This window comes from Ranitomeya variabilis, chromosome 1 (genome assembly GCF_051348905.1).
Source record: "Ranitomeya variabilis isolate aRanVar5 chromosome 1, aRanVar5.hap1, whole genome shotgun sequence".
Lineage (NCBI taxonomy): Eukaryota > Metazoa > Chordata > Amphibia > Anura > Dendrobatidae > Ranitomeya > Ranitomeya variabilis.
Window position 1 is genome coordinate 642,960,973 of NC_135232.1, and position 27,814 is coordinate 642,988,786.

A 27,814-nucleotide genomic window follows, 5' to 3' on the forward strand; every position below is an offset into this window, starting at 1 on the left:
GATTGGAAAAACGTTGCTTGGTCTGATGAGTCTCGATTTCTGCTGCGACATTCGGATGGTAGGGTCAGAATTTGGCGTAAACAACATGAAAGCATGGATCCATCCTGCCTTGTATGGAGCATCTTTGGGATGTGCAGCCGACAAATCTGCGGCAACTGTGTGACGCCATCATGTCAATATGGACCAAAATCTCTGAGGAATGCTTCCAGCACCTTGTTGAATCTATGCCACGAAGAATTGAGGCAGTTCTGAAGGCAAAAGGGGTCCAACCTGTTACTAGCATGGTGTACCTAATAAAGTGGCCGGTGAGTGTATATATATATATATATATATATATATATACATATATACATATATACATATACATACATACATATATATATATATACAGTTAGGTCCATATATATTTGGACAGAGACAACATTTTTCTAATTTTGGTCACATACATTACCCACAATGAATTTTAAACAAAACAATTCAGATGCAGCTGAAGTTCAGACTTTCAGCTTTCATTTGAGGTTATCCACATTAAAATTGGATGAAGGGTTTAGGAGTTTCAGCTCCTTAACGTGTGCCACCCTGTTTTTAAAGGGACCAAAAGTAATTGGACAGATTCAATAATTTTAACTAAAATGTTCATTTTTAGTACTTGGTTGAAAACCCTTTGTTGGCAATGACTGCCTGAAGTCTTGAACTCATGTACATCACCAGACCCTGTGTTTCCTCCTTTTTGATGCTACTCCAGGTCTTCACTGCGGTGGTTTTCAGTTGCTGTTTGTTTGTGGGCCTTTCTGTCTGAAGTTTAGTCTTTAACAAGTGAAATGCATGCTCAATTGGGTTGAGATCAGGTGACTGACTTGGCCATTCAAGAATATTCCACTTCTTTGCTTTAATAAACCCCTGGGTTGCTTTGGCTTTATGTTTTGGGTCATTGTCTATCTGTAGGATGAAACGACGACCAATCAGTTTGGCTGCATTTGGCTGGATCTGAGCACACAGTATGGCTCTGAATACCTCAGAATTCATTTGGCTGCTTCTGTCCTGTGTCACATCATCAACAAACACTAGTGACCCAGTGCCACTGGCAGCCATGCATGCCCAAGCCATCACACTGCATCCGCCGTGTTTTACAGATGATGTGGTATGCTTTGGATCATGAGCTGTACCACGCCTTCGCCATACTTTTCTCTTTCCATCATTCTGGTAGAGGTTGATCTTGGTTTCATCTGTCCAAAGAATGTTCTTCCAGAACTGTGCTGGCTTTTTTAGATGTTTTTTAGCAAAGTCCAGTCTAGCCTTTTTATTCTTGATGCTTATGAGTGGCTTGCACCGTGAAGTGAACCCTCTGTATTTACTTTCATGCAGTCTTCTCTTTATGGTAGATTTGGATATTGATACGCCGACCTCCTGGAGAGTGTTGTTCACTTGGTTGGCTGTTGTGAAGTGGTTTCTCTTCACCATGGAGATTATTCTGCGATCATCCACCACTGTTGTCTTCTGTGGGCGCCCATGTCTTTTTGCATTGATGAGTTCACCAGTGCTTTCTTTCTTTCTCAGGATGTACCAAACTGTAGATTTTGCCACTCCTAATATTGTAGCAATTTCTCAGATGGGTTTTTTCTGTTTTCGCAGCTTAAGGATGGCTTGTTTCACCTGCATAGAGAACTCCTTTGACCGCATGTTTACTTCACAGCAAAACCTTCCAAATGCAAGCACCACACCTCAAATCAACTCCAGGCCTTTTATCTGCTTAATTCAGAATGACATAATGAAGGGATTGCCCACACCTGTCCATGAAATAGCCTTGGAGTCAATTGTCCAATTACTTTTGGTCCCTTTAAAAGCAGGGTGGCACATGTTAAGGAGCTGAAACTCCTAAACCCTTCATCCAATTTTAATGTGGATACCCTCAAATGAAAGCTGAAAGTCTGAACTTCAACTGCATCTGAATTGTTTTGTTTAAAATTCATTGTGGTAATTTCTATAACCAAAATTAGAAAAATGTTGTCTCTGTCCAAATATATGTGGACCTAACTGTATATGTATATATATATATATATATATGTATATATATATATATATATATATATATATATATATATATATATATATACACACATATATATATATATATATATATATATATATATATATATATATATATATATATATATATATATATATATATATATATATACACATATATATATACACACACACACACACACATATACATATATATATATATATATATATATATATATATATATATATATATATATATATATATATATATATATACATACATACATACATACACACACATACATACATATACATATACACACACACACACACACACATTACCCGTATATACTCGAGTATAAGCCGAGATTTTCAGCCCACTTTTTTGGGCTGAAAGTGACCCTTTCGGCTTATACTCGAGTCAGTGTTGGTGTGGGGTCGGCGGGTGAGGGGGAGCGGCGGCTGTGATATACTCACCTGTTCCTGACGCTGTCCCTGCATGTCCGAAGGTCTCCGGGAGCCGGCGGTATCTTCCTGTGTTCAGCGGTCACGTGGTACCGCTCATTTAAAGTAATGAATATGCACACATATTCATTACTTTAATCAGCGGTACCACGTGACCGCTGAACACAGGACGATGCCGCCGGCTCCCGGAGACCTTCGGACATGCAGGGACAGCGTCAGGAACAGGTGAGTATATCAGGGGAGGGGGAGCATTGCGCAATAGTCACCTGTCCTCCGTTCCATCGCTGCGCGCTGCTCTGTCTTTCGTCCTCTGGCTGTGACTGTACAGGTCAGAGGGCGCGATGACACAGTTAGTGTGCGCGCCGCCCTCTACCTGAACAGTCAGTGCGGAGGATGGAAGACAGAGCAGCGCGCAGCGATGGAATGAGGAAGGTGACTATCGCTGGTGCCGGGGGCCTGAGCAAAGAGAGGTGAGTATGTGATTTTTTTTATTTTAATCACAGCAAATGGGGCAAATGTATGGAGCATCTCATGGGGCAAATGTATGGCGCATCTTATGGGGCAAATGTATGGAGCATCTCATGGGGCAAATGTATGGAGCATCTCATGGGGCAAATGTATGGAGCATCTCATGGGGCAAATGTATGGAGCATCTTATGGGGCCATAATGTGTGAAGCATCGTATGGGGCCATAATGTGTGGAGCATCTCATGGGGCCATAATGTGTGGAGCATCTCATGGGGCCATCAACCTTTATGCAGCACTATATTGGGCAAATGTTTCTATGGAGCATCTTATGGGGCCATTATTAACCTTTGTGCAGCATTATACGGGGTATATTTTAATATGGAGCATTATATGGGGCTCCTGATTCAATATGGTTATTCAAAAACACTTAACCTACTGATGTCTCAATTAATTTTACTTTTATTGGTATCTATTTTTACTTTTGACATTTACCGGTAGCTGCTGCATTTCCCACCCTAGGCTTATACTCGAGTCAATAAGTTTTCCCAGTTTTTTGTGGCAAAATTAGGGGGGTCGGCTTATACTCGAGTATATATATATATTTTGTACCTTCCCACGTTTTAGCACTGATGCACTGGTGGTCACCAATAATCAATTACTAGGAGTTCCCACCAGAGAGTCAGCACTGGACCTGCGAGGGATTGAACAGTTTCGAAGCATCTGAAGTATCTCCATGCCATCATTAGACCCTTCTTAGCACATACTTCTAAGCACTAGTGATTTCCACATACCCCAATAAGAACGTCATGTGCTCTACCTGTAGTAGTTATTGCTGCTGCTCAGGTCTGCAATGTTAAATGAATCTACAAAGCACAAAAATAAACAAATTATGGCAAAACAAACAAGAAAAAGTGATAATTTCTACTACGATGCTTATCTATATGCTCTACAGACCAGCAGAAAGGTGAAATCTAGAGTTGGGGTGCACAACAGCGGAGCAGCAGCAGAGTAGGAGCAGATACAGGCAAGTAGAAATGGTGCCCTGCGTGGACGTTGCTGGATGACTCATGGCTCCAGAAAAATCCACATAAAAATACTTCAAATATTCTATGAATAAGCTTCCTTTAAGTTTTACTTAACTGCAAAGTCTTCAGAATACTGTAGAAAAACTCAGAGCTGTACTAAAGGAGCTTTTCCCATTAAAATCAGTCGGAAACTTGTTCAAAGAGAATTTTACATTTTTTCATGTGGATTTAGGAGCAGAATTTATTTCTAAATCCAAGTAAAAAACCCTCACTATTAGAGCGCTTATTTTTGGAGGCAAGAGTCCTGTAAGTAGAAATTGCACCTATCAGACATTTATGGTATATACTTTTGCTAAGCCACAAATGTTATAGAAGGTAATACCGCTTTATTTTTTAGTGCGGCCCCCGGATTGGTTTAGTATGATAATGTGGCCCTTGGAGTAAAAAAGGCTGTGCACCCCTGATCTAGAGGGAGGGTAGAGCTTTCATTTGGAAAAAAAATCAAGTGGTCATTGGATAGATCACGTGCCGATTACCAACTTTTCCTGCTTCTCTATGGTCTGTTATACCGCATACAGCATAACAGAGAGGCAGGCGCTTCGTTTTTAGGAAGGCAAGTTATTGGACAATGGAAGCTGCAGTAAATGCTTGTAAGGGAGGAAAATAGGGATTTTTGTGTACTCACCGTAAAAATCCTTTTCTCCGAGCCACTCATTGGGGGACACAGGACCGTGGGTGTATGCTGCTGCCACTAGGAGGCTGACAGTAAGTAAATACAAAAAAGGTTAGCTCCTCCTCTGCAGTATACACCGCCCACTGGCTCCAGATAATACCAGTTCAGTAACAAAGCAGTAGGAGATTGACAAAAATTAACCGTAGGTACAACATGTCAGAGACTAAAAACACTCATCATAGGCAACAAGCCAAAAAAGGGTGGGTGCTGTGTCTCCCAATGAGTGGCTCGGAGAAAAGGATTTTACGGTCAGTACACAAAAATCCCTATTTCTCCATCTCCACATTGGGGGACACAGGACCGTGGGACGTCCCAAAGCAGTCCCTGGGTGGGAAACAACAACAACATAACAGTGTAAACTCATGGCACCTGCTGTCTACAGGTGCACTACCGCCGCTGCCTGCAGAATACGCCTACCCAGGCTTGCATCTGCAGATGCCTGAGTATGGACATTGTAATGCTTTGAGAAAGTGTGCAGGCTAGACCAGGTCGCAGCTTTGCAAACCTGCTCTGCAGATGCTTGATTCCGAATGGCCCAGGAAGCACCCACCGACCGAGTGGAGTGTGCCCTGAGACCTGCTGGGCTTGCCTCTGACGCGATAAGCCTCTTGAATAGTCGACCGAATCCATCTGGCGAATGTCAACTTAGAAGCGGCCAGTCCCTTCCGGTGTCCTGCCGGGAGCATGAACAGAGCTTCCGTCTGTCGAAAAGGTGCAGTCCTAGACACGTACTTCCTGAGAGCCCTGACAAGATCCAGGGAGTGAAGGGAAATCTCCACGTAGTGCGTCGGAGCAGGACAAAACAACGGAAGTACAATATCCTCGTTAAAGGGAACCTGTCACCCCGTTTTTTCAAGATGAGATAAAAATAGCTGTGCTTTACATTAGTGTATTTTTTGTGCCTTTATTCCCCACCTATGCTGCCGAAATACCTTTGTAAAGTCACCGTTTTGGGCTGTCACTCACGCTGGTCTGGTCATATGGGCGTGGTGACATCGCTGTTTCTCCCCCAGATCCTGCTCATCTTTCCGTTGGTGGCGTAGTGGTCTGCGCATGCCCAACAGGCGAATCCACTGCGCAGCTGAAGGAAAAGAGCGCGATCTGCGCTATTCCCCTGGTGATCGGTGGGGGAGGCCATCTTCCTGTGGCCGCGCGTGCGCAGATGGAGCGCTCTGCTGCCCTGGGCTTCAGGAAAATGGCCGCGGGATGCCGCGCGTGCGCAGATGGAGATCGCGGCGGCCATTTTCCTGAAGCAGAGTTCGCATCTCGTAACGAGTCCAGGTTCCCTGCGCAGTGTGATGGCGAAAGACCGCTCCCCAGCTGAGGAGTCTGGCATCGGTAGTGACCACCAGCCAATGGACTGGGAGGAAGGACTTCCCTTGGAGAAGAGAGGTTCGGAGCATTCACCATTGGAGTGCTTGCTTGACCCGAGGAGAGGACACAGTCGGTCGAGGGAAAATGGACTCCCGTCCCATGCGTCCACCAGAGCGTGCTGGAGGGGATGGAGGTGTAGTTACGCAAATGAATTGCCTCCATTGCGGCCACCATCTTCCCGAGGATCCTCATGCCGAAACGGATGGAACAGGGAGACGGCTGGAGAAGCTTCTAGACCTCCTGTTGAAGAGCCAGGACCTTGTCCCGAGGAAGGAGCACCAACCCTCGGGAGGTGTCCAGGGTGATGCCCAGGAAGGAGATCCGTTGAGCTGGAACAGGAAATTACTTTAAGTTGATCAACCAGCCCAGCCGAGAAAGAGTATCCAAGGAAATGCGGATTTTCTCCTCGCAGGCTTGGAAAGAAAGATGGGCCTTTGACCAGTAAGTTGTCTAGGTAGGGAGGCATGACTAGACCCCGAGAATGTAGAATGGCCATGACCGCCGCCATGACCTTTGTGAAAACTCTGGGGGCGTTGGCGAGGCCGTGAACTGTTCCCCTCTGACGGTGAAGCGAAGAAACCTTTGGTGAGGTGGGAAGATTGGGATGTGGAGGTATGCATCCCGGATGTCGATGGAGGCTAAGAATTCGCCTTGTTCCATCGAGGCAATGACGGCATGGAGGGATTCCATCCTCAAATGACGAACTTTGACAAATCTGTACAAGAGCTTTAGGTCCAGTATGGGCCTGACTGTTCCATCCTTTTTGGGGACCATAAACAGATTTGAATAAAAACCGCAGAACATTTCGTTCTCTGGGACAGGAACAATGACCCCGTCTCGGAGGAGTGACTCGATGGCCTGGGAAAAAGCCCGAGCACGCGATCCCGCTTCGGGAGAGCAGGAGGCAAAAAACCGGGTTGGAGTGGGGGAGGAAAAATCGATTTTTGTAGCCAGAGGACACCAAACCCCTGACCCACTCGTCGTGAACGACTGCGAGCCAGGTATGACGAAACAAGAGAAGGCATCAGCCTACTTTGCTGGTGTCGTCCGGACGAGGTTGCGAGTCATTTAGAAGATGGTTGGGGTCGGGATCCCCTGGACCTAGACTGCGTGGAGCGGCCCCTCCAGGAATGGTTGGGCCTGTACGAGGCCTGTGAGCTTTTGTCTCTGCCGGCACGGCGCCCCGAACCAGGAGAACTGGCCGAGGACTGCCATGCGTAATTCCCACGAAAGGTCTGAAAACGAGCCTGTGGCTGTTGACGGAACGGTTGTCTGAATCTCTGCTGGGGAAGGGAAGTACTTTTCCCTCCTGTAGCGTCTGAAATCAGCTTGTACAGCTTTTCACCAAATAAGGGGCCACTGAGAAATAGAAGGGATGTGAGGGACATTTTAGATGCGGAGTCCGCTCGCCAGTTTCTCAAGTATAGTGCTCTCCTAATCGCCACAGCATTTGAAGCCGTAAGTGCAGAGCAATTGGCTGCGTCCAAGGAAGCGTTTACTAAGTAATCGCCAGCCAAGGAAATTTGATTTGCTAGCTCCGCTATGTCAAAGAGAAGATCACTGTTCTGAAAGGCCTTATGCAGAGAGTCTGCCCAAAAAGTGACGGCTTTGACTACCCAGGTAGTAGCGAAGGAGGGAAAGAGTGCCGAGCCAGAAGCCTCAAACACTGAACGGGCGAGACTGTCAACTAGGCGATCTGTGGGATCATTGATAGAAGATCCGTCCGGCACGGATAGAAGGGTTTTAGAGGACAAACGTGAAACAAGAGGTTCCACAGGAGGAGATTCTGTCCATTGTTTGCGGAGATCAGGAGAAAAAGGATATTTGGACTCCAGAGATCTCTGGCCTGCAAAGTATTTGTCCGGACGCTCCCTATGTCGCTGGACTATGTCCTGGAACTCCGGGTGATTGGCAAACACCCTATGAGGGCGCTTGGTCCTTTTGAAGGACACCGAATAATCCGTATAGGAGGTCGCAGGCTACTCATCAACCTGAAGTGACTGGTTGACAGCCTCAATGAGACTATTTATAGTACTCTGATAACCTGGTGACTCCAGATCAAGAGGCCCATCAGACTCAGGTTCAGAGTCTTGGTCGGAACAGGTGCCGCGGGAGTGGGAAGCAGAGCTAATGGACGCCGAGGCACCAGAGGGCCCGGGGGCGAGCTACGGACATGCTTCCTAGATGGCCGCTTGTGCCTAGAATGAGAGCGGCCCCTGCAGGCTGAAGATTCCGCAGCCGTAGGGGAAGATTCTTGAATAGGCGGATTAGTGGTCCTGCTCCTGGATGGAATCGATAGCTTTAGTCAAAGAAGCCATAGATTGCGAAAGTGACAAAGCCCACTCAGGTGGACTGGTCACCGTGGGCTCGTTTGCGGTGGGGAGCTCCTGAGCGCATTTAGGATCACAAGCATTACAGAGCTTAGCAGTATGCCCACTTGGTAGCGCAGCCTGACAGGAGGTGCAAGAAGTGAAGAACACTGTATGCGTTTTTGCAGATTTTTTGGAGGGTTTAGGCAGAGACATGATGTACCTGCTAACCTCCGTGCAGGGCTGATGTGGGGCACTTATGTGCAGCTAAAATAGCAGAGCACTGTGTGCAGGATTAGGAGGGCCTGTGTTAGCGTGCAGAGCGCGTACCCAGATCCTGTGTCCTCCGCAGCGCTGTGTCGACCAGCAGGAGAGGAGTGCAGCCGGCGTCCAGAAGCTCCTTGCATCCAAGATGGCCGCCAAAATTGTGTGGAGCGCTTCTCGCACTGTGCGAGAAGCGCTAAACCGGTAGGCAGGGCCTCGCGCGTGACGCGCGCTGTGGGCGTAGCCGCGGCCTAGCTGGGGCCGAAGCCAGGGACTAAATTAGCGGTGCCAGGCCGCAAGATGCGGCTGGGCCCGCGGTGCGCTCGGGAGCCCCCCCCCACCCCTGCAAAACTCACCGCTGATGGTTCTCTTCAGGCGAGGTATGAGGGGAGGTGCAGTAAACCTCAATCCGCCACCCTCTTGATGAGGAGGTGGAGAGGGACTGAGGAGCTCCATGCAGCACCGCTGTTCTTCAGTGGTGGTGCAGAGGGAGGGCGGCCAAACTGTGCATGTGAAAGGTGGCCTCTGTGTACCTAAGGGTTCGCTCCCCTAGGATTTCACAGGGCTAGGTCCCGGCCAGGTGAAGGTACGGGGAGGTGAAACTCGCCGTGCTCGCCTGTTGATGTTTTGGGGGAGATCAGCCCCCTTAAAAGGGTCCGTCGCCCCATCATCCTCTTGCGCAAAAAAGCCGGATTACTCACCGGTAATGCTCTTTTAGTGAGTCCACGACAGCACCCCACTGGAGAGAGGGATCCGCCCCGCAGGAACAGGAAACCTATTGAGAAATAAAAGAGGGCGGTCCGCCTCTCCTCCTCAGTTTTGATTTCAGAGTACCCGGAGGACCGCCAGTATTAGGCAAATATCATTTATTTCATTCTTTAAACTTATTTGCTTATGATTAAAAGGAATTTACTCAATCAGTATTATATTGATCTAGGGCGGGATGTAAGAGGGTGCTGTCGTGGACTCACTAAAAGAGCATTACCGGTGAGTAATCCGGCTTTTTACTCTTCGCCACGACAGCACCCCACTGGAGATCTTTCAGAGACCATCACCTAGGGAGGGGACCACCGTGCTGAGGACAGTCCTGCCAAAGTCTAGGTCAGAAGTTGACGATAGGTCTAGCCTATAGTGGTTATAAAATGTAGAAGGATTTGACCACGTTGCCGCCTTACATATAGTTTCAATCGGGACGTCTCCCCTCTCTGCCCAGGAGGATGCCATCGCTCTGGTAGAGTGTGCCGTTATGCCTTCCGGAGGGATTTCTTTCCTCGCGGAGTAAGCCAGTCTGATAGATTCTCTGATCCACCGGGATAAGGTGCTTTTTGTTACTCCATGACCCTTCTTGACACCCTGGAAGGAAATAAACAGAGCCCTACTCTGTCGCCAGCTGCTGGTCTTTTCAATGTATTTTAACACTACTCTTTTAACGTCTAGAGTGTGATATTTTTGTTCTTCAGGAGTGGATGGATTACTGAAGAAAGTGGGCAAGATTATTTCTTGTGACCTGTGGAATTTTTTCGCTACTTTGGGTAGATAGGAAGGGTCTGGTTTAAGAATTAGTTTATCCTGAAAGGTTAACAAAAAAGGTGGATCTATGGAGAGTGCTTGGATGTCACTGATTCTCCTAGCTGAAGTCAGTGCTACCAAGAGGGCCGTCTTTAGTGATAGACATTTAATTGATATTGAGTCTATTGGCTCGAATGGAGAGTCTGTTAGGGCTTGTAAGACTAAATTTAAATCCCAGGGTGGAATCCTAGGTATGTTAACTGGATTCATTCTTTCGCAGGCCGTAATAAATCTGGATACCCATCTATCCCCCGCGATGTTATGGCCATAGAGGGCTCCTAGTGCTGAAACATGAACCTTTAAGGTGTTTACAGTTAGACCCAGTTCTCTCCCTTTTTGAAGAAATTCCAAGATAGAGTATATAGGAATTTCTGATGTATTGGTAGATGTATGGAATTGCAGGAATTTTTTCCATACTCTCGTATAGATTTTTGTGGTGGAGGGTTTCCTACTATGGAGAAGTGTATCAACCAAACCCCCCGAGAACCCTCTTGACCTTAGCATCTGCCTCTCAAGTTCCAGGCCGTCAGGTGAAGATTGTCCACCTGAGGGTGGAAAAACGGACCTTGGAAGAGAAGATTGGGCGTTGAGGGGAGGACCCAAGGATCTGAGATCGACATAGTCTGTAGCCATGAGAACCATGGTCTCTTGGGCCAGAATGGAGCTATCAGTACAACTCTCGCCCCTTCCTCCCTGATTTTGCGTATGACTTGAGGTAGCAATATGATCGGAGGAAACGCGTACGCCAGACTGAACTGCCAAGGGGCTTGGAGAGCGTCCAGAATGTCCGGATGATCCGCTGGTGATAGGGAGGCGAATCTCTGAACTTTTCTGTTTCTTCTTGTGGCGAAGAGATCTATCTGAGGACGGCCCCAAAGAGATACTATGTCCAGGAAAATTTGTTGGTTTAGACACCACTCCCCTTGTCTTAGGGTGTGTCGGCTTAGAAAGTCCGCCTGCTGATTGCTTGCTCCTCTTATGTGCAACGCAGTAAGGGATGCTAGATGATTTTCTGCTAGATTTAAAATTTCCGTAGCAGAAGACATCAGAGTCTCTGATCGCGTACCTCCTTGACGGTTTAGATACGCCACGGTGGTGGTGTTGTCGGACAGGACTCTGACATTTTTCCCCCGAAGCTGTGGGAGGAAATGGTATAAGGCGTACTTTACAGCATTTAGTTCTTTGAAGTTAGAGGAGCTGCAGCTTTCCTCTATGCTCCATGATCCCTGGCAATAATCATTCCCCATATGAGCGCCCCATCCATGAGGACTGGCGTCAGTGGTTATGGTATGAGATGGCGTTATTACCCATGGAACCCCACTCATCAAATGGTCTGAGTCTAGCCACCACTCTAAGGAAGTTAAAACCTCCTGAGATAAGGTTATTTTTGCATTTAGATGACCCAATAACCGTTTATCCTCTTGTAAAACTTGATGTTGCAGTGTTCTAGTGTGGTGTTGAGCCCATCTTACTGCAGGTATACAAGAGATTAGAGACCCTAATAATGACATAGCCTGTCTTAGGGATATACGTGGATTGTTTATTGCGGCTAGGACTTTGTGTCTGATCAGTGAAATTTTTACCTGTGGCAGAAGACACTTTTGAGATATAGAGTCTAAATGGAACCCCAAGAACGCTTGACGGGAAAGTGGAGTGAGTCTGGATTTGTCGGTATTGATTATCCAGCCCAGGCCCTGTAGAGAGGAAATTGTGTGAGCTAAACGGTCAGTACATTGAGTAGCTGAATTTCCTATTACCAGAAAATCATCCAGATAGGGCACAATCAAGGTTTCCTTCTGGCGAAGGTAGGCCATCACCTCTAGCATTATCTTGGTGAAGATCCTCGGTGCTGTTGAGAGGCCGAAGGGCAGGGCCACATATTGAAAATGATGAACCTCGTTGTTGATTTTTACTGCCACCCTGAGGAATTTCTGGTATCTGTTATGAATAGGGAGATGATAATATGCATCTTTTAGATCAATGCCCCCCATCATACAATTTGGGAAGAGGAGCTTTATGGTGGATCTAATGGACTCCATTTTAAAGGTATAATTTTCGATAAATAAGTTGAGTTTTTTAAGGTTAATGATTGTCCTGAAAGAACCGTCGGGTTTAGAAATTAAGAATAGGGGAGAGTAGAACCCCCTACCCTCCTGTCCCACCGGAACTTGGACTAGGACCCGTTTTGATAATAGGGTTTGAATTTCAAGCTCTAACGCCTGTTGCTGTATAGGCGAGCTGAAAGATGTTATAATATAAGACTCGTGGGGGACACGAGAGAATTTTAATTTAATTCCATCTCGGATGATATTTAAAACCCACGAGCTAGATGTTATCTTTTCCCATTGAGTGGCGAAAAACTTCAATCTACCCCCAACTGGTATATCCTCAGTATTTGTTATCTTTTGAGGGGTTGGGTCTTCTGAACATGGTACCTCTCTGCTTTTCATCTTTAGCGGTCCATGTTGTAGACCTATCCGTTTGCTTTCTTTTGCCAAACGGTCTCCTTTTGAAGGCTCTCCTATAAAAGGGAATGGAAGAGTCAGGAAAAGCTTTTTTCCTGTCTTTCGCCTTCTTTAGTATGTCATCTAGAGTTTTGCCAAAGAGGAACTCACCCTCACATGGGATGGCGCATATTTTAGATTTTGACTGCGCATCGCCCTTCCAGCTTTTCATCCATAGTGCACGCCTTGCGTTGTTTACCAGACCTGCAGACCTTGCCGCTAACCGAAGGGAGTCCGCGGATGCGTCCGCCATAAAGGCTGCTGCACCCCGTATTAAGGGGATGGCTGCCCGTAATTTCTCTCTTGGGGTTTTATTCTCAATTTGTTGGTCCAATTGATCTATCCATATGAGCATTGATCTGGCTGTGCAAGTGCTTGCTACTGCTGGCTTAAATATTCCCGTAGTTGCCTCCCAGGATCTTTTTAGGGAGGACTCGGCTTTGCGATCTAGAGGATCCGAGAGCAGTCCCGCATCTTCTACAGGCAGAGTTGACTGCTTCGAGGTAGAGGCTACAGCAGCATCAACTTTAGGGACTTTTGTCCATGTGAGAAGCTCGTCGTCACTAAACGGGTATTTTCGTTTTGACGATGAGGGTAAAAAGCTTCTCTGATCTTGCTTTTCCCACTCCCTTTTTATTAACGCTTTCACTGCCGGTATGACCGGAAAGCATCTCCTTTTTCTCTCTGCCAAACCCGCAAACATTATATCTTGCGTGGTTTGTGCTCCTTTTGTCTCTTCACACCCCATAGTGTCTCGTATTGATTTCACTAAATTGTCCACACTTTCCACCGGGAAGCAAGGACGTCCCTCAATTTCAGACGATGAAGATGATGATGATGATGATGACGACAGGGAGGCGTCTGAACACACAACCTGGTCACTGTCTGAATTTGACGAGGGTGTCGGTATTTTGGGTTTGGCTTTATGCGGTTTATCTTGGGATATGGCTCTTAATTCTTCCCTGATAATGGTACGCAAGTCCGTAATGGACATTGCCGCTCCTTGTGTGGTTTCAGATATACAGCCTTGACAAAGTTTTTTGGGGTATGAGTCGGGTAGGGGCTGGCTACATAGAGCACATTCTTTATGTTTTGTTTTTTCACGTTTTTTACCCTGACCCGTGCGCTGATGAGAGAAGGAGGAGGGAGAGAGAGAGAGGGGAAATAGCATTAGCTTAATAGGTAGAGTCACTCACACTCACCCAGTGAAGCTGATAATACCGGATCAGAAGCCCGAGATCCTGTCCTGGATCTGATCACCGAACCGCTCTTATGACCGGTGTCTGAAGATCCTTTGCTGGGACGATCTTTGGCAGGGGGTACTTGGTCTCCTGTTTCAGGGTCCATGGCACCTGGGGATGACATCTTACATCGCCAGATAGTAGCGCTCATTTGATTTAAATATGGCGCCTAAGCGTCCTCCATCTTGCGCATGCGCAAGGACCGCACCTTCCCCCCGCCGCCGGCCGCAGCTTGGATACTCCGGAAGTTCAAACTATACTTCCGGGTAATCCTTGGTGGTGGTCGGCGCGTGCGCAGTCCGAGCCCCGGACTCACTTCCGGAACGCTGTCCTCACCTGCTCAGCGAGGATTCCGGCGCCTGCTATTGCCACCTGCTTCGGAAACGATGCCCGGCGGCCTTACCCGGACCAGGTCATCATCCGGGCTTCTGTCAGGCGAGGAGGGAGCCGTCAAACGGATCTCCCCCGACGCTGCCTCTGGACTGCAGCCCCTGCCGTTCTTAAAAGACACCGCACAGGCGGCGTGCATGCCCAGGTATTTTTTCTTCATAGAAATCCTGTCGTTCCTGCAGGAACAGGAAACCTAAACTGAGGAGGAGAGGCGGACCGCCCTCTTTTATTTCTCAATAGGTTTCCTGTTCCTGCGGGGCGGATCCCTCTCTCCAGTGGGGTGCTGTCGTGGCGAAGAGTAAAAGGTAAAAATAAGAAAGTCTGAAAAAAACAGATGCAGTGTGCCTCCTACGGACACTAAGCAAGAACTGGTATTATCCGGAGCCAGTGGGCGGTGTATACTGCAGAGTAGGAGCTAACCTTTTTTGTATATACTTAGTGTCAGCCTCCTAGTGGCAGCAGCATACACCCACAGTCCTGTGTCCCCCAATGTGGCGATGGAGAAAAAGGAAGATCCAACACCTATAGTGCTGACAAACTGCTACTGAAGAGTATTACGAAAAAAAAAAAGAATGGCAAGAGCAAAGGATAGTTCCTTGACATATTAGACTGATCTTACATATTGCACGTATACCAACTTATGTGTCAGACCTTTTTTTTTTTGTACTTTTATATGTGAATACTTTTCTGCCCAATGATGACAAAAGCATTCTCGGAGTGATACCTTTATTGGCTAACCAGAAAATAATATGTTTGTAGCTTTCAGAGCACAGTGGCTCCTTCTTCAGGCAAGATTACAAATAGATTAATCTATAAAAATGGGCGAACTCTTTAAGAACAAAAAAGCAGTAGTACTGATTCTCTTACCATGGTTTCCTCGAATGTCTATCCAGGTTGTTTTTTCCAATATTTGTGACTTGGTGAGCACAGACCGATACGTCTGCCATTCCTCTTCATATTGGTCCGAACCCAACTTGTCCTTCGTTTTGCCGTCTGTAAGATCCCCTGAAATTAAATGATAAAGTGTGACACTCCAGGAAAAACTTACTGACTTCAGTAGGACAATCTGATCTGAGAACTCGCAGCAGGACAAGCTCTTTAAAGACATTTATAAGAGCGCGAGCGTTGTTTGCACTTTGTTCACCCTGCCCGGGTCCAGCAATGAGTCTTCATTCTCCTCTTTTGCCTGCAGCACTAATAGCGCTGCAGCTAATCAGTGAGCTTAGCGCTGCAGCCAGTCAGTGAGCTCAGCAGCTCTGAGCAACTGGTGCTAGCCACTTGCTCAGAGCTGCTGAGCTCACCGATTGACTGCAGCACGGTAAGCACGATTTCAGAGCTGCAGACAATAATAGACATCGGGACAATGGTGAAGAATTAGCGTTGGACCAAGGAAAGGTGACAAAAGTTCTTTAAAAAAAAAAACTGCAACAAGGAGCTTTTCAAAACAGAAAATTTTGGGAATTTTGCATTTTCTCACCTTTTACATGGTCTACACATCAGAATAATCTGTTATATACATCTGTATCTGAACCTCTTTATATTTCTACCAAGCACATAAAATGTTATTTAACCCCTTAACCCCCAAGGGTGGTTTGCATGTTAATGACCGGGCCAATTTTTACAATCCTGACCACTGCCCTTTATGAGGTTATAACTCTGGAATGCTTGCATGAATCCCGGTGATTCTGACTTTGATTTCTCGTGACATATTGTACCTCATGTTAGTGGTAAAATTTCCTTGACATTACTTGCATTTATTAGAGAAAAAAAACAGAAATTTGGCGAAAATTTTGAAATTTTCCAACTTTGAATTTTCATGCCCTTAAATCAGAAATATGTCACACAAAATCACTTAATAAGTAACATTTCCCACATGTCTACTTTACATCAGCACAATCTTGGAACCAAAATTTTTTTTGTTAGGAAGTTATAAGGGTTAAAAATTGACCAGCAATTTCTCATTTTAACAACACCATTTTTTTTTTTTTTTAGGGACCACATCACATTTGAAGTCACTTTGAGGGGTCTATATGATAGAAAATACCCAAGTGTGACACCATTCTAAAAACTGCACCCCTCAAGGTGCTCAAAACCACATTCAAGAAGTTTAATAATCCTTCAGGTGCTTCACAGAAATTTTTGGAATGTTTAAAAAAAAAAAAATAAATGAACATTTAACTTTTTTTTTTTCACCAAAAATTTACTTTAGATCCAATTTGTTTTATTTTACCAAGGGTAACATGAGAAATTGGACCCCAAAAGTTGTACAATTTGTCCCGAGTACGCCAATACCCCATATGTGGGGGTAAACCACTGTTTGGGCGCATGGCAGAGCTCGGAAGAGAAGGAGTGCCGTTTTACTTTTTCAATGTAGAATTGGCTGGAATTGAGATCGGACACCATGTCGCGTTTGGAGAGCCCCTGATGTGCCTAAACAATGTAAACCCCCCACAAGTGACACCATTTTGGAAACTAGACCCCATAAGGAACTTATCTAGATGTGTGGTGAGCTCTTTGACCAACCAAATGCTTCACAGAAGTTTACACTGTGGAGCCGTGAAAATTAAAAAAAATATATATATTTTTTTTTTTTTCACAAAAATTATCTTTTAGTCCCCAATTTTGTATTTTCCCAAGGGTATCTGGAGAAATTGGACCCGAAAAGTTGTTGGGCAATTTGTCCTGTGTACGCTGATACCCCATATGTGGGAGAAAACTAGTGTTTAGGTGAATGGTAGAGCTCGGAAGGGAAGAAGAGGCGTTTTGGAAAGCAGACTTTGATGGAATGGTCTGCGGGCATCACGTTGCGTTTGCAGAGCCCCTGATGTACCTAAACAGTAGAAACCTCCCACAAGTGACCCCATATTGGAAATATTGGAAACTAGACCCCCCAAGGAACTTATCTAGATGTGTTGTGAGAACTTTGAACCCCCAAGTGTTTCACTACAGTTTATAACACAGAGCCGTGAAAATAAAAAATCTTTTTTTTTCCCCACAAAAATGATTTTTTAGCCCCCAGTTCTGTATTTTCCCAAGGGTAACAGGAGAAATTGGACCCCAAAAGTTGTTGTCCAATTTGTCCTGAGTACGCCAATACCCCATATGTGGGGGGAAACCACTGTTTGGGCGCACGGCAGAGTTTGGAAGAGAAGGAGCACCGTTTGACTTTTTCAATGCAGAATTGGCTGGAATTGAGATCGGACGTCATGTTGCGTTTGCAGAGCCCCTGGTGTGCCTAAACAGTGGAAACCCCCCAATTCTAACTCCAACCTTAGCTCCTATTCCAGTTTTTGTTCGGCGGTATGATGATAAAGCATTGTTTTTTGCCTCTTTTTTTTTTTTACGGTGTTCACTGAAGGGGCTAACTAGTGGGACAGTTTTATAGGTCAGATCGTTACGGACGCGGCGATACTAAGTCTGTGTACTTTTATTGTTTTTTTTTATTTACATAAAGAAACGTATTTATTGGAACAAATATATATACTGTATATGCCTCCTTTTTATTAACTAAACACAAGATAAAAAATAATGAGCAAGTGAGCGCACACATAAAAGCAGACAAACGTTCTCAGTGTCGAATTTTATCCGACAGGTCTCATTGCCCCCATAACAGCGACTTGGTGAAGCCGATGGCACCTACTCTGTGGCCATGAAAATGGTCAGCAGGCATCATGCACCATTCTTATTTTAGAGAATAGGGTAAGTGCACCAGAGAAAGCAGATATCTGTAGACTTGATATCAACGGCCCAATACAGAAGTGAGCAGAACTACATAATCCCTTTAAGGCAGATTTGCTGAAAGCAAGGGGGAGTGAGGGGTGAAAATAATTGACAAGTAAACAAGGATTTTTGTGTGCTCACCGTAAAATCCTTTTCTCACTGGGGGACACAGGACCGTGGGTGTATGCTGCTGCCACTAGGAGGCTGCCACTAAGTGAATACAAAAAAGGTTAGCTTCTCCTCTGTAGTATACACCACCCACTGGCTCTAGAGACAACCAGTTCAGTGACCAAGCAGTAGGAGATAATGAATACTAACAATAAGTACAACATGTCAAACTTGAGAACAATAATAGTCATCAGGCCAACAGGGTGGGTGCTGTGTCCCTCAATGAATGGCTCGGAGAAAAGGATTTTACGGTGAGTACACAAAAATACCTGTTTCTCCTTCGCCACATTGGGGGACACAGGACAGTGGGACGTCCTAAAGTAGTCCCTGGGTGGGTAAATAACACAACAGAGGAAACCCCAGGTATCGGCTGTCTAAAGATGCGATACTGCTGCCTGCAGAATTCGTCTGCCCAGACTCGCATCTGCTGAAGCCTGAGTGTGGACATTGTAATGCTTTGAGAAAGTGTGCAGGCTAGACCAGGTCGCCGCTTTGCAAACCTGTTCTGCTGACGCATGATGCCAAATGGCCCACGAAGCACCTATCATCTGAGTGGAGTGTGCCTTGATCCCCGCTGGAATAGATTTGCCTATGGAATAGGTTTGACAAGGTAAGCTTCCTGAATAGCCGAACGAATTCATCTGGTGATTGTTGACTTTGAAGCGGCCAATACCTTCCAGTGGCCCTCCGGGAGCACGAACAGCGCGTCTGTCTGCAGAAAAGAGGCCGTTCTAGAAACATACCTTCTGAGAGCCCTCACGAGATCCAAAGTGTGAAGAGTTTTCTTCACATGGTGCACCGGAGTCGGGCAGAACAATGTCCTCATTAAGATTAAGGCTATGTGCACACGTTCAGGATTTTTACCGTTTTTTCGTCCGTTTTCCACCAAAAAAGGCTTAAAAATACGGTTACATAAGCATCCCATAATTTTTTATGCATTCCCCATTTTTTGTGCACATGCTGCGTTTTTTTCCACGGCGGAATCGCATTCAGGAAAAAAACGCAGCATGTTCATTCTTTGTGCGGAATCGTGGGCATTCCGCACACATAGGAATGCATTGATCCACTTACTTCCCGCAACGTGTGCACTTAGCCGAAAAGAAGACACGACCTTTGGTAGGAAGGGCGGGGACGGCCTGAGAACCACCTTATACTGATGAAAGGTCAGAAAGGGTGCTCAGCAGGACAGAGGAGACAATTCTGAAATTCTTCTGATTGAGGTTACCGCAACTAGGAAGGCAACCTTCCATGATAGGTGACAGAGAGAGTGAGACGTCCTGTAACGGTTTGAAGGGAGATTCCTGTAGGACACCTAGAACCAAGTTACGGTCCCAGGCATCTAAGGGCGCTCTGTAGGGAGGTACTACGTGGGAGACACCCTGAAAGAAAATTCTCACCTGCGGTTTGGAAGCGATCTTACGCTGAAACAAGAAGGACAAGGCTGAAACCTGTCCCTTGAGGGAGCCCGGCGTCAGGCCAGAATCCAGGCCGGACTGAAGAAATTCCAGAATGGTGGGACTGGAGAAAACCAGGAGGAGGCCGACCTCGAACTCTACACCATTCAAAAAAGGTTTTCCAGATCCGATGATAGATGAGTCCCGACACCGGCTTCTGAGCATTAATTATGGTAGACACCACCTCTTGGGAGAAACCAGCTTGGGTTAGAACCCAGGATTCAACGGCCAAGCCGTCAAACACAGGGCCTCTGAGTTCTGGTGGTAAATCGGGCCCTGGGAAATCATGTCCGGTGGATCTGGTTGTCGCCAGGGGGTATCTGCGACCACTTGTACTAAATCTGCGTACGACGCCCGGCGTGGCCAGTCTGGAGCAACCAGGATTACCGGACGGTCATCAGGAAGATCAAAGCGGAAGGGGTTCCGGTCCCCTTCCGCTTTGATCTTCCTGATGACCGTCGGGATCAAAGGCAATGGGGGAAAACAGGTAGGGAAGGTGAAAACGGCTCCATGGAAGGACGAGCGAGTCCACCCCGATGGCTCCCGGGTCCTGGGACCGAGCTACAAACTCAGGCACCTTAGCATTAAACCATGACGTCATCAGGTCCACATCCGGGGTCCCCCAGTGAAGAGAGATCTGCTGGAAAATCTCTGGATGGAGCGACTACTCAACGCTTTGCTGCGGGTTCCCCCTTGATGATTGATGTAAGCCACGGCGGTGGCATTGTCTGGTTGAATTCAGATGGGATGGCCTTGCCAGGAGACGATGGAATTGCCGCAGAGACCGCCGAATCACACGGATGTCTAGGACATTGATCGGAAGACGTGACTCATGAAGGGACCAACGCCCCTGAGCCGTGTGATGACAGAAGACCCTGCCCCAACCCAGAAGGCTGGTGTCTTTAGTGACCACATGCCAATGGACCGGGAGGAAGGATTTCCCTTGAAGGAGGGAGGATCGAAACGTCCACCACCTGAGTGCCTGTTTGATCCGCAGGGAAAGTCGGCACGGGCGATCGAGAGAGGGGCTCCTGTCCCATGCATCCAAAATAGCATGTTGTAGCGGACGTAGATGCAGCTGAGCGAATGGGACCGCTTCCATTGCAGCCACCATTTTCCCTAGGACCCTCATGCCAAAACGGATGGAACGAGGAGATGGTTGCCAAAGAGCTCGGCCTCCCTGCTGAAGGGCAAGAACCTTGTCCTGAGGGAGAAGCACCAACCCTCCGGAAGTGTCCAGGATTAGCCCAGGAAGGAAATCCGCTGAGCTGGGACTGGAGAAGATTTGCTCAGGTTTATCAACCAACCTAGCCAAGAAAGAGAATCCAAAGAAATGTGAATGCACTCCTCGCAAGCCTGGAAGGACGGTCCCTTGATCAAGAGGTCGTCTAGGTAGGGCAAGACGACCAAACCCCGAGAGTGTAGAATGGACATGACGGCCTCCATGACGTTTGTGAACACCCTGGGTGCGGTAGAAAGGCCAAAGGGAAAAGCAGTGAATTGAAAATGTTGTCCACGAATGAAGAAGCGCAGGAACCTTTGGTGAGGGGGAAAGATTAGGATGTGAAGATATGCATCCTGAATATCGATGGAGGCCAGGAACTCCCCTTGCTCCATTGAGGAGATGAGGGAATGGAGAGACTCCATCCTGAAATGTCGGACTCTAACAAATTTGTTCAGGAGCTTTATGTCCTGGATGGGCCTGACTGCACCATCCTTTGTTGGGACCACAAAAAGATTCGAATAGAACCCCTCGACCCTCTTGTTTACCGGAACGGGGGTAAAGACGTTGTCCTGGCAGAGTATCTCGATGGCTTGGTAAAAGGACCGAACTCTGATTCCCTCTTTGGGGGGGGGGAGGAGAGGCAAAGAACCAGGTTGGGGCACAGGAAGCAAACTCGATTTTGTATCTGGAGGACACCAGATCTCTGACCCATTCGTCGTGGACGACGGCGAGCTAGACATGGCAGAAATGGAGTAGGCGGCCGCCTACTCTGCTGGTGTCTTCCGGACTACATCGAGAGTCATTTAACAGAAAGTCTCTGAGACCTGGATCCCCTAGATCTGGCCTGCCTGGAGCGGGACTTCCACGAGTGGTTGGTCTTGCCCAATGCCTGTGGACTCCGATCCCTTTGAGCGGGACGCCCCGAGAGAGGCAAATAGTCTGTAGAGGACCAGCAGAGATTGCTGCGAAAGGACAGGAATCGTGTCTGCAGTGGTCGGCGAATAGGACGCCTAACTTTCTGCTGGGGAAGGAACTTGCTCTTCCTGTCTGAGAAGCTGGTCTAGCCTTTCTCCAAATAAGCAGCCGCTCTGGTAAGGCAAAGAAGTTAAGGACTTCTTGGATGCCGAGTCCGCTCGCCAGTCCCTGAGCCATAATGCTCTTCTGATACCTACTGCGTTTGAAGCCACGAGCGCAGCGCAATTAGCTGCATCTATGGATGCATTTACCACATAGTCGCCAGCCAAAGAAATCTGATTTGCCAGCTCTGATATCTCCGGGCAAGATTACACTTTTGTATAGTCTTATACAGAAAATCTGCCCAGGATACCATGGCTTTAGCTACCCATGTTGCTGCAAAGGAGGGAGCAAGTGCAGAACCTGATACCTCGAAAACCGAACGGGCGAGGCTGTCGGTTAGGCGATCCGAGGGAACCCTGATGGAGGATCCATCAGACAAGGCATTGTTTGCGGAGGTCAGATGGGAAAGGATATCTGGCCTCAAGGGACTTATGTCCTGCAAAGCGTTTGTCTGGCCGCTCTCTGTGGTGCCGAACTATGTCCTGGAACTCAGGGTGATTGGCAAACACCCTATGAGGAAGTTTAGCCCTTTTAAAGGACACCGCGTTATCCGCGTGTGCAGAAGCAGGTTCTTCGCTAACATGCAATGTCTGGTTGACGGCCTCTATGAGACTATCTATTGCTGTCTGGTAAGGCCCCTTTCACACATCAGTTTTTTGCAGTCGGTCACAATCCGTTGCATATAGTGAAAAACTGATGCGACGGATTTGTTTTTTCGACGGATCCAACTAGCGGATCTGGCTAAATAAATCGGAGCATTCACAGTTAAAAAAAAACGGAATCCCATAGGCTTCCATTTGAGCAAACGACGGATGGTTCCGTCTCTGTCGTTTTTTTTCGACGCACACAAAAAAGTTACTTTGTCCATTGTCTCTGGCTGCCGGACAAACAATTTGACGGATCCGGAGAATGACGGATGAAATGTGAGGCCATCCGTCGCGAATGCAAGTCTATGAGAAAAAAACGGATCTGGCGGCATCAGTCGCCGGATTCCCTTTTTTCAAAATTCGACGGAATGCGACTGATAGCAAAAAACTGATGTGTGAAAGGGGCCTAACCCGGAGATTCTAAGTCAAGGGGCCCTTCAGACTCATATTCAGAGGCTTGTTCGCCATCAATCCCTGGAGAGGGAAAGCGAGGAACGGAGCTAACGGATGCAGAGGCGTCAGAGGGCCTGGGAGACGTACTATGTATACGTTTCCTAGATGCCTGTGTTTGCTTTAAGTGAGGATGGCCAAAGCAGGCCGACGGTTACTGAGATGTAGGGGAATCCTCTGAGACAGGCAGATTAGTGTACCCACTCCTGGAGGAATCCTGAAGGGACTCAATTGCCTTGGTTAAGGAAGCCATGGACTGTGATAAGGATGCAACCCACTCAGGGGGACTAGTCACAGGCTCGGTAGCGGCGGGGGGCTCCTGAGCGCATTTGGCCGCACATGTTTTTCAGAGCGGAGTAGTGTGTCCGCTTGGTAACGCAGCCTGACAGGAGGTACATGAGGTACACTGTATGTGTTTTGGTGGCCTTTTTGGAAGTCTTAAGTAGGGACATGCTGTACCTTTAACTCCAATGTATATGTGAATATACTGCAAGGAAGGCTATCAAGTGCTGCTCTAAGAGAGTGCTGTACTTCAAAGGAGATGCAGCAGAGCCCTTTGTGTAAAAGGGGTGGCCTGGGGAAAGTGTGGAGAGCTTTTACCCAGGTCCTGTGCCCCTTGAGACAGCCTAGTCGCCTATTGGTTGTGCAGGTCGTGGAACCGAGTCAAAGGGCCGTTCTGCGCAGTCCTGTCCTCATATGATTTGCCAGCTCCATGTAACATGGCTGCCAAGAGTAGAAAGGCGCCCCAGGAAGGTGGGGGGTAGCGCCGGCGTGCTTGTGGGCGGAGCTACCGGCTTGCGGCTTAGCAGAGGCCAGAGACTAAATTAGCGGCACTCTGCTGAGAAACATGACCCGGCCCACGACGCGCTAACGGAGCCCCCCTCCCCCCCTCGGGTCCTCAACTTACCGCGGAGCCTGGATGAAAGGAGTTGCTTACTGCGGAGCCTGGATTGCAGGTAAGAATTGGATGTCGCAGGGACCCTCTTATCCATCGTCTCCTTCTGTGGGGGAGGTGGAGAGCGACAGTCCCGATCCATGCAGCGCCGCTGTTGTATCAGTGGTGGTGCAGTGGGAGCAGCACGGACACCATAGGAGCTTCTGAGCATCCTAAGGGTTCACTCCCCTAGGATATCACAGGGCTGTGTCCGGCTGTAGCCTGGCTCAGAAGGGAGTACATGGAGGTGACACTCCATGTTCCCGTCTGTGGCTGGTGCGGGGAGACTGGTGCCCTGAAGGGAACCGTCGCCCCTAGTATAGCTCAGGCCTGACTTGCGTTGCAGGAGAGGATACGGAGAGGCGACACTCCCCCTGCTCGCCTGTTGTTGATTGGGGGAGATCGGCCCCTTGAAAGGGTCAGTCGTCCTATCCTTTTAGAAAAAATTAAAAGAAATAAAATAAAAAAAGTATGGTCTGAATAGCAGACCTCGTGTGCCTCCTACAGCAGGGGTGTCAAACTGCATTCCTCGAGGGCCGCAAACAGGTCATGTTTTCAGGATTTCCTTGTATTGCACAGGTGATAATTTAACCACCTGCACAGATAATGATTCCTGCACCTTGTGCAATGCTAAGGAAATCTTGAAAACACGCATGGTTTGAGACCCTCGAGGAATGCAGTTTGACACCCCTGTCCTACAGACACTAAGCAAGAACTGGTTAGCTGAGAGCCAGCAGGAGGGTGTATACTGCAGGGGAGGAGATCACTTTCTTTCTATCACTTACCGTAGTGTCAGCCTCCTAGTGGCAGCAGCATACACCCATGGTCTGTGTCCCCCAATGTGGCAAAAGAGAAAGAGACTTTAACAAGGACCAAAGAAGAGTTCAGCAGAAGAGGGGGAGGCGTTACAGATCCTGCGGTATCAACGAGCTCACTGATGGATTTACCATTAACTTATTTGGACACCATCAATAGGATCAGCATAAAGGCTGTAGAAGGCAAACAGTAAAGCATTATGTAAAAGTGACTAAATGGTGCCCATAGCCTTTACAGGAGGTGTATGTGCTGAGGTCTAGACACCCCGGTGTGACATACACTCGATGAGCAGGTGCTGATCAGTGTATACTGATGTACATCAGTGCCGATGCAATTAGTAACCCCACCTTCCCCTAGATGAATAATGTTATGCTGCACATGGCTCCGGTCAGAAGCTGCAGGAAACATTTCAGTTCTAGTTCTCTTACCGGTTACAAGGACAAGTGCCGGCCCGATCACAGAGAGGCTCTCAGTGCAGAAGACCTCGAACTCTGAGACCCGGAGGGGATCCAAGAACTTACTGACGTGAACATCCGTCACCTGTAACACCAAAAGCAGAAAGTCAGTGATCAGTCCCCCTGTATGAAGCATGTCATTCTCCTCTGCACTCCTCCCAGGTTCCCTGACACTGCTGAATACAGAGTCTGACCCCCAGCAGCTGGGACCCCTGCAGTCAGCTGTCAACAGTGGGGAAAAGGGGGGAACCCTACAGTCAGTTCTTAACCGCGGGGAATGAGGGGGGGCTGCAGTCAGCCCTCATCAGCAGGAGGAATCTCTGCCAATATCAATATGTGCAGGGAGGGGAAATTCCTGCAGCCGATCATCATCTACGAGGGGGACCCTGCAGTTGGCCGTCACCTACGAGGATGGGGGGACCCTGTAATCGACTGTCAATCACGAAGGGGGAACCCTGCAGTCGGTGGTCACCTACGTGGGGAGGGGGGAACCCTGCTGCCAGCTTTCAGATACTGGGGGGGGGGGGGGGAAGCCTATCACTGTTAGCAGCCCCTCGCCCTGGAGCAGACATCATGGATCACACAGCAGCCGCTGAGCATTACTAAATCAGAAGAGGATAATTATCGGTGATGGAGAGGAGCAAGAATGGAAGGGAGCCCAAAGTACAGCGCTGCCATCACACAATGCAGCCTGATAACAGAGACCAGTCCAGCATTACCTGCACCGCCCAGAAGACATTGCGGAGCTCCTTCCCGGGCACCGGCCTGCTGCCTGCCGCCCTCCTGGGACTGGGCTGATCCCACCGGCCGGTGCTGCTGTACTTGCCCAACATCAGCGCCAGCAGCAGCGCCACAAACAGCCCGATCGCCACCTTCAGCATCCTGACATGACAACCAGACACCAACATGCCGGCTCCGCCCCACTCCGGGCAGCACTGACACTTCCGCACCACTCACTTCCGCCCTGTCACCATCATCATCATTGAGAGGCGGGAGAACCAGACGTTGCGTTACGTAAAGCGTGTTACCATAGAGACGGCGGCAGCTGTCCAGACGTATCAGGCTTGTCTGTCCCTTCTGTGGCTGTGGGAGGACCTTAGAGTGGACGTGCCCAGACCTTCCCCTATATGTGCTACAGCCAATAGCGCCGCGCTACAGGGACGAAAGCAACTGCCGGAAGGCGCGGCTGACGTCGTAACTTACACCCTCTGCTGCTGCACGTCGTGTGTTATGGGTCAGTAGGAGGGGGAGGATTGCTGGTGTCAGTGAAGATGGAGGAGGTCGAGGGAGACCGGGAGCAGAGCAGCCTGGTGAGGAGATAACGCATGTAGTGGAGCCATGGGGCGGTGTGACTGCAGCTCAGGACATGTATGTGACAGGACGGGAGACACGTGACGGGACAGAGTATGGGACGGATATGAGATGTGTCAAGACAGATGATGGACATGTGTGTAACCAGGGGGAGACACTGCAGGAGTCACTAATGTTATAGATCTAAAACGTGTGAGTGTCAGGAGACCTCTATATAACAGGACGAGAGACGTGTGTGTGTGTGTGTGTGTGTGTGTGTGTGTCAGGAGACCTCTATGTAACAGGACAGGAGACGTGTGTGTGTGTGTGTGTGTGTGTGTGTGTGTGTGTGTGTGTCAGGAGACCTCTATGTAACAGGACGAGAGATGTGTGTGTGTGTGTGTGTGTGTGTGTGTCAGGAGACCTCTATGTAACAGGACGGGAGACACGTATATGTGTGTGTGTGTGTGTGTGTCAGGAGACCTCTATGTAACAGGACGGGAGACGTGTGTGTGAGTGAAAAAAGACCTCTACGGGAGACGTGTGTGTGTGTCAGGAGACCTCTATGTAACAGGAAGGGAGACGTGTGTGTGTGTGTGTCAGGAGACCTCTATGTAACAGGACGGGAGACGTTTGTGTGTGTGTGTGTGTGTGTGTGTGTGTGTCAGGAGACCTCTATGTAACAGGACGGGAGACGTTTGTGTGTGTGTGTGTGTGTGTGTGTGTGTGTGTGTGTGTGTGTGTGTCAGGAGACCTCTATGTAACAGGACGGGAGACGTGTGTGTGTGTGTGTGTGTCAGGAGACCGCTATATAAAAGGATGTGTGTGTGTGTGACAGGAGACAACTGTGATGTGCCATGCTTATGTTCTCCTGCCCTGTAGCTCCTCTGTATCTGGTCATTGCTATCACTTCTGTGCAGTAGATTATAGTTGGCCGTTTTCTTTTCCCTTTCCGTGTTTAGTCCCCTATAGACTGAGTGTCCCTCCTGAAAGCCCCTATAAACTGTGTATTAGGCTACGTTCACATTTGCGTTGTTGGGTGCAATGTCGGCGACGCAACCAACAACGCAGCGTTTTGCGACGCATGCGTTGTCATAAGATACTACAGATCGGGACTTTCGGCGCCCTGTCTTGTGCGTCTATATGACGCATGCTTCATAAAACACAGTACAACGCATACCAGCGCATGTCCATGCGCCCCCCATGTTAAA

At 48.0% G+C, this 27,814-nt stretch overlaps 2 protein-coding genes across 3 annotated transcripts in view; one reads left to right on the top strand and one right to left on the bottom strand.

The window, feature by feature from the left end:
* TMEM62 (transmembrane protein 62) overlaps nucleotides 1-26,424 on the bottom strand; it is an 88,369-nt gene extending 61,945 nt beyond the window's left edge. The window contains exons 1-4 of one of the 2 annotated variants that reach the window (XM_077261501.1): nucleotides 26,342-26,424; nucleotides 25,287-25,398; nucleotides 15,235-15,372; nucleotides 3,776-3,821 (exon numbers count right to left, since the gene is read on the bottom strand). In XM_077261501.1, coding sequence (XP_077117616.1) covers nucleotides 3,776-3,821; nucleotides 15,235-15,372; nucleotides 25,287-25,398; nucleotides 26,342-26,344 — 299 coding nt within the window. In that variant the 5' untranslated portion in view covers nucleotides 26,345-26,424. Of the gene's footprint in view, nucleotides 1-3,775; nucleotides 3,822-15,234; nucleotides 15,373-25,286; nucleotides 25,399-26,032; nucleotides 26,296-26,341 lie in introns of those variants that run through there. The other variant, XM_077261493.1, reaches the window with a different exon arrangement.
* The window catches only part of UBR1 (ubiquitin protein ligase E3 component n-recognin 1), a 178,909-nt gene continuing 177,487 nt past the window's right edge, over nucleotides 26,393-27,814 (top strand). Inside the window, exon 1 of the mRNA XM_077261471.1 lies at nucleotides 26,393-26,623. Coding sequence (XP_077117586.1) covers nucleotides 26,585-26,623 — 39 coding nt within the window. The 5' untranslated portion in view covers nucleotides 26,393-26,584. The remainder of the gene's footprint in view (nucleotides 26,624-27,814) is intronic.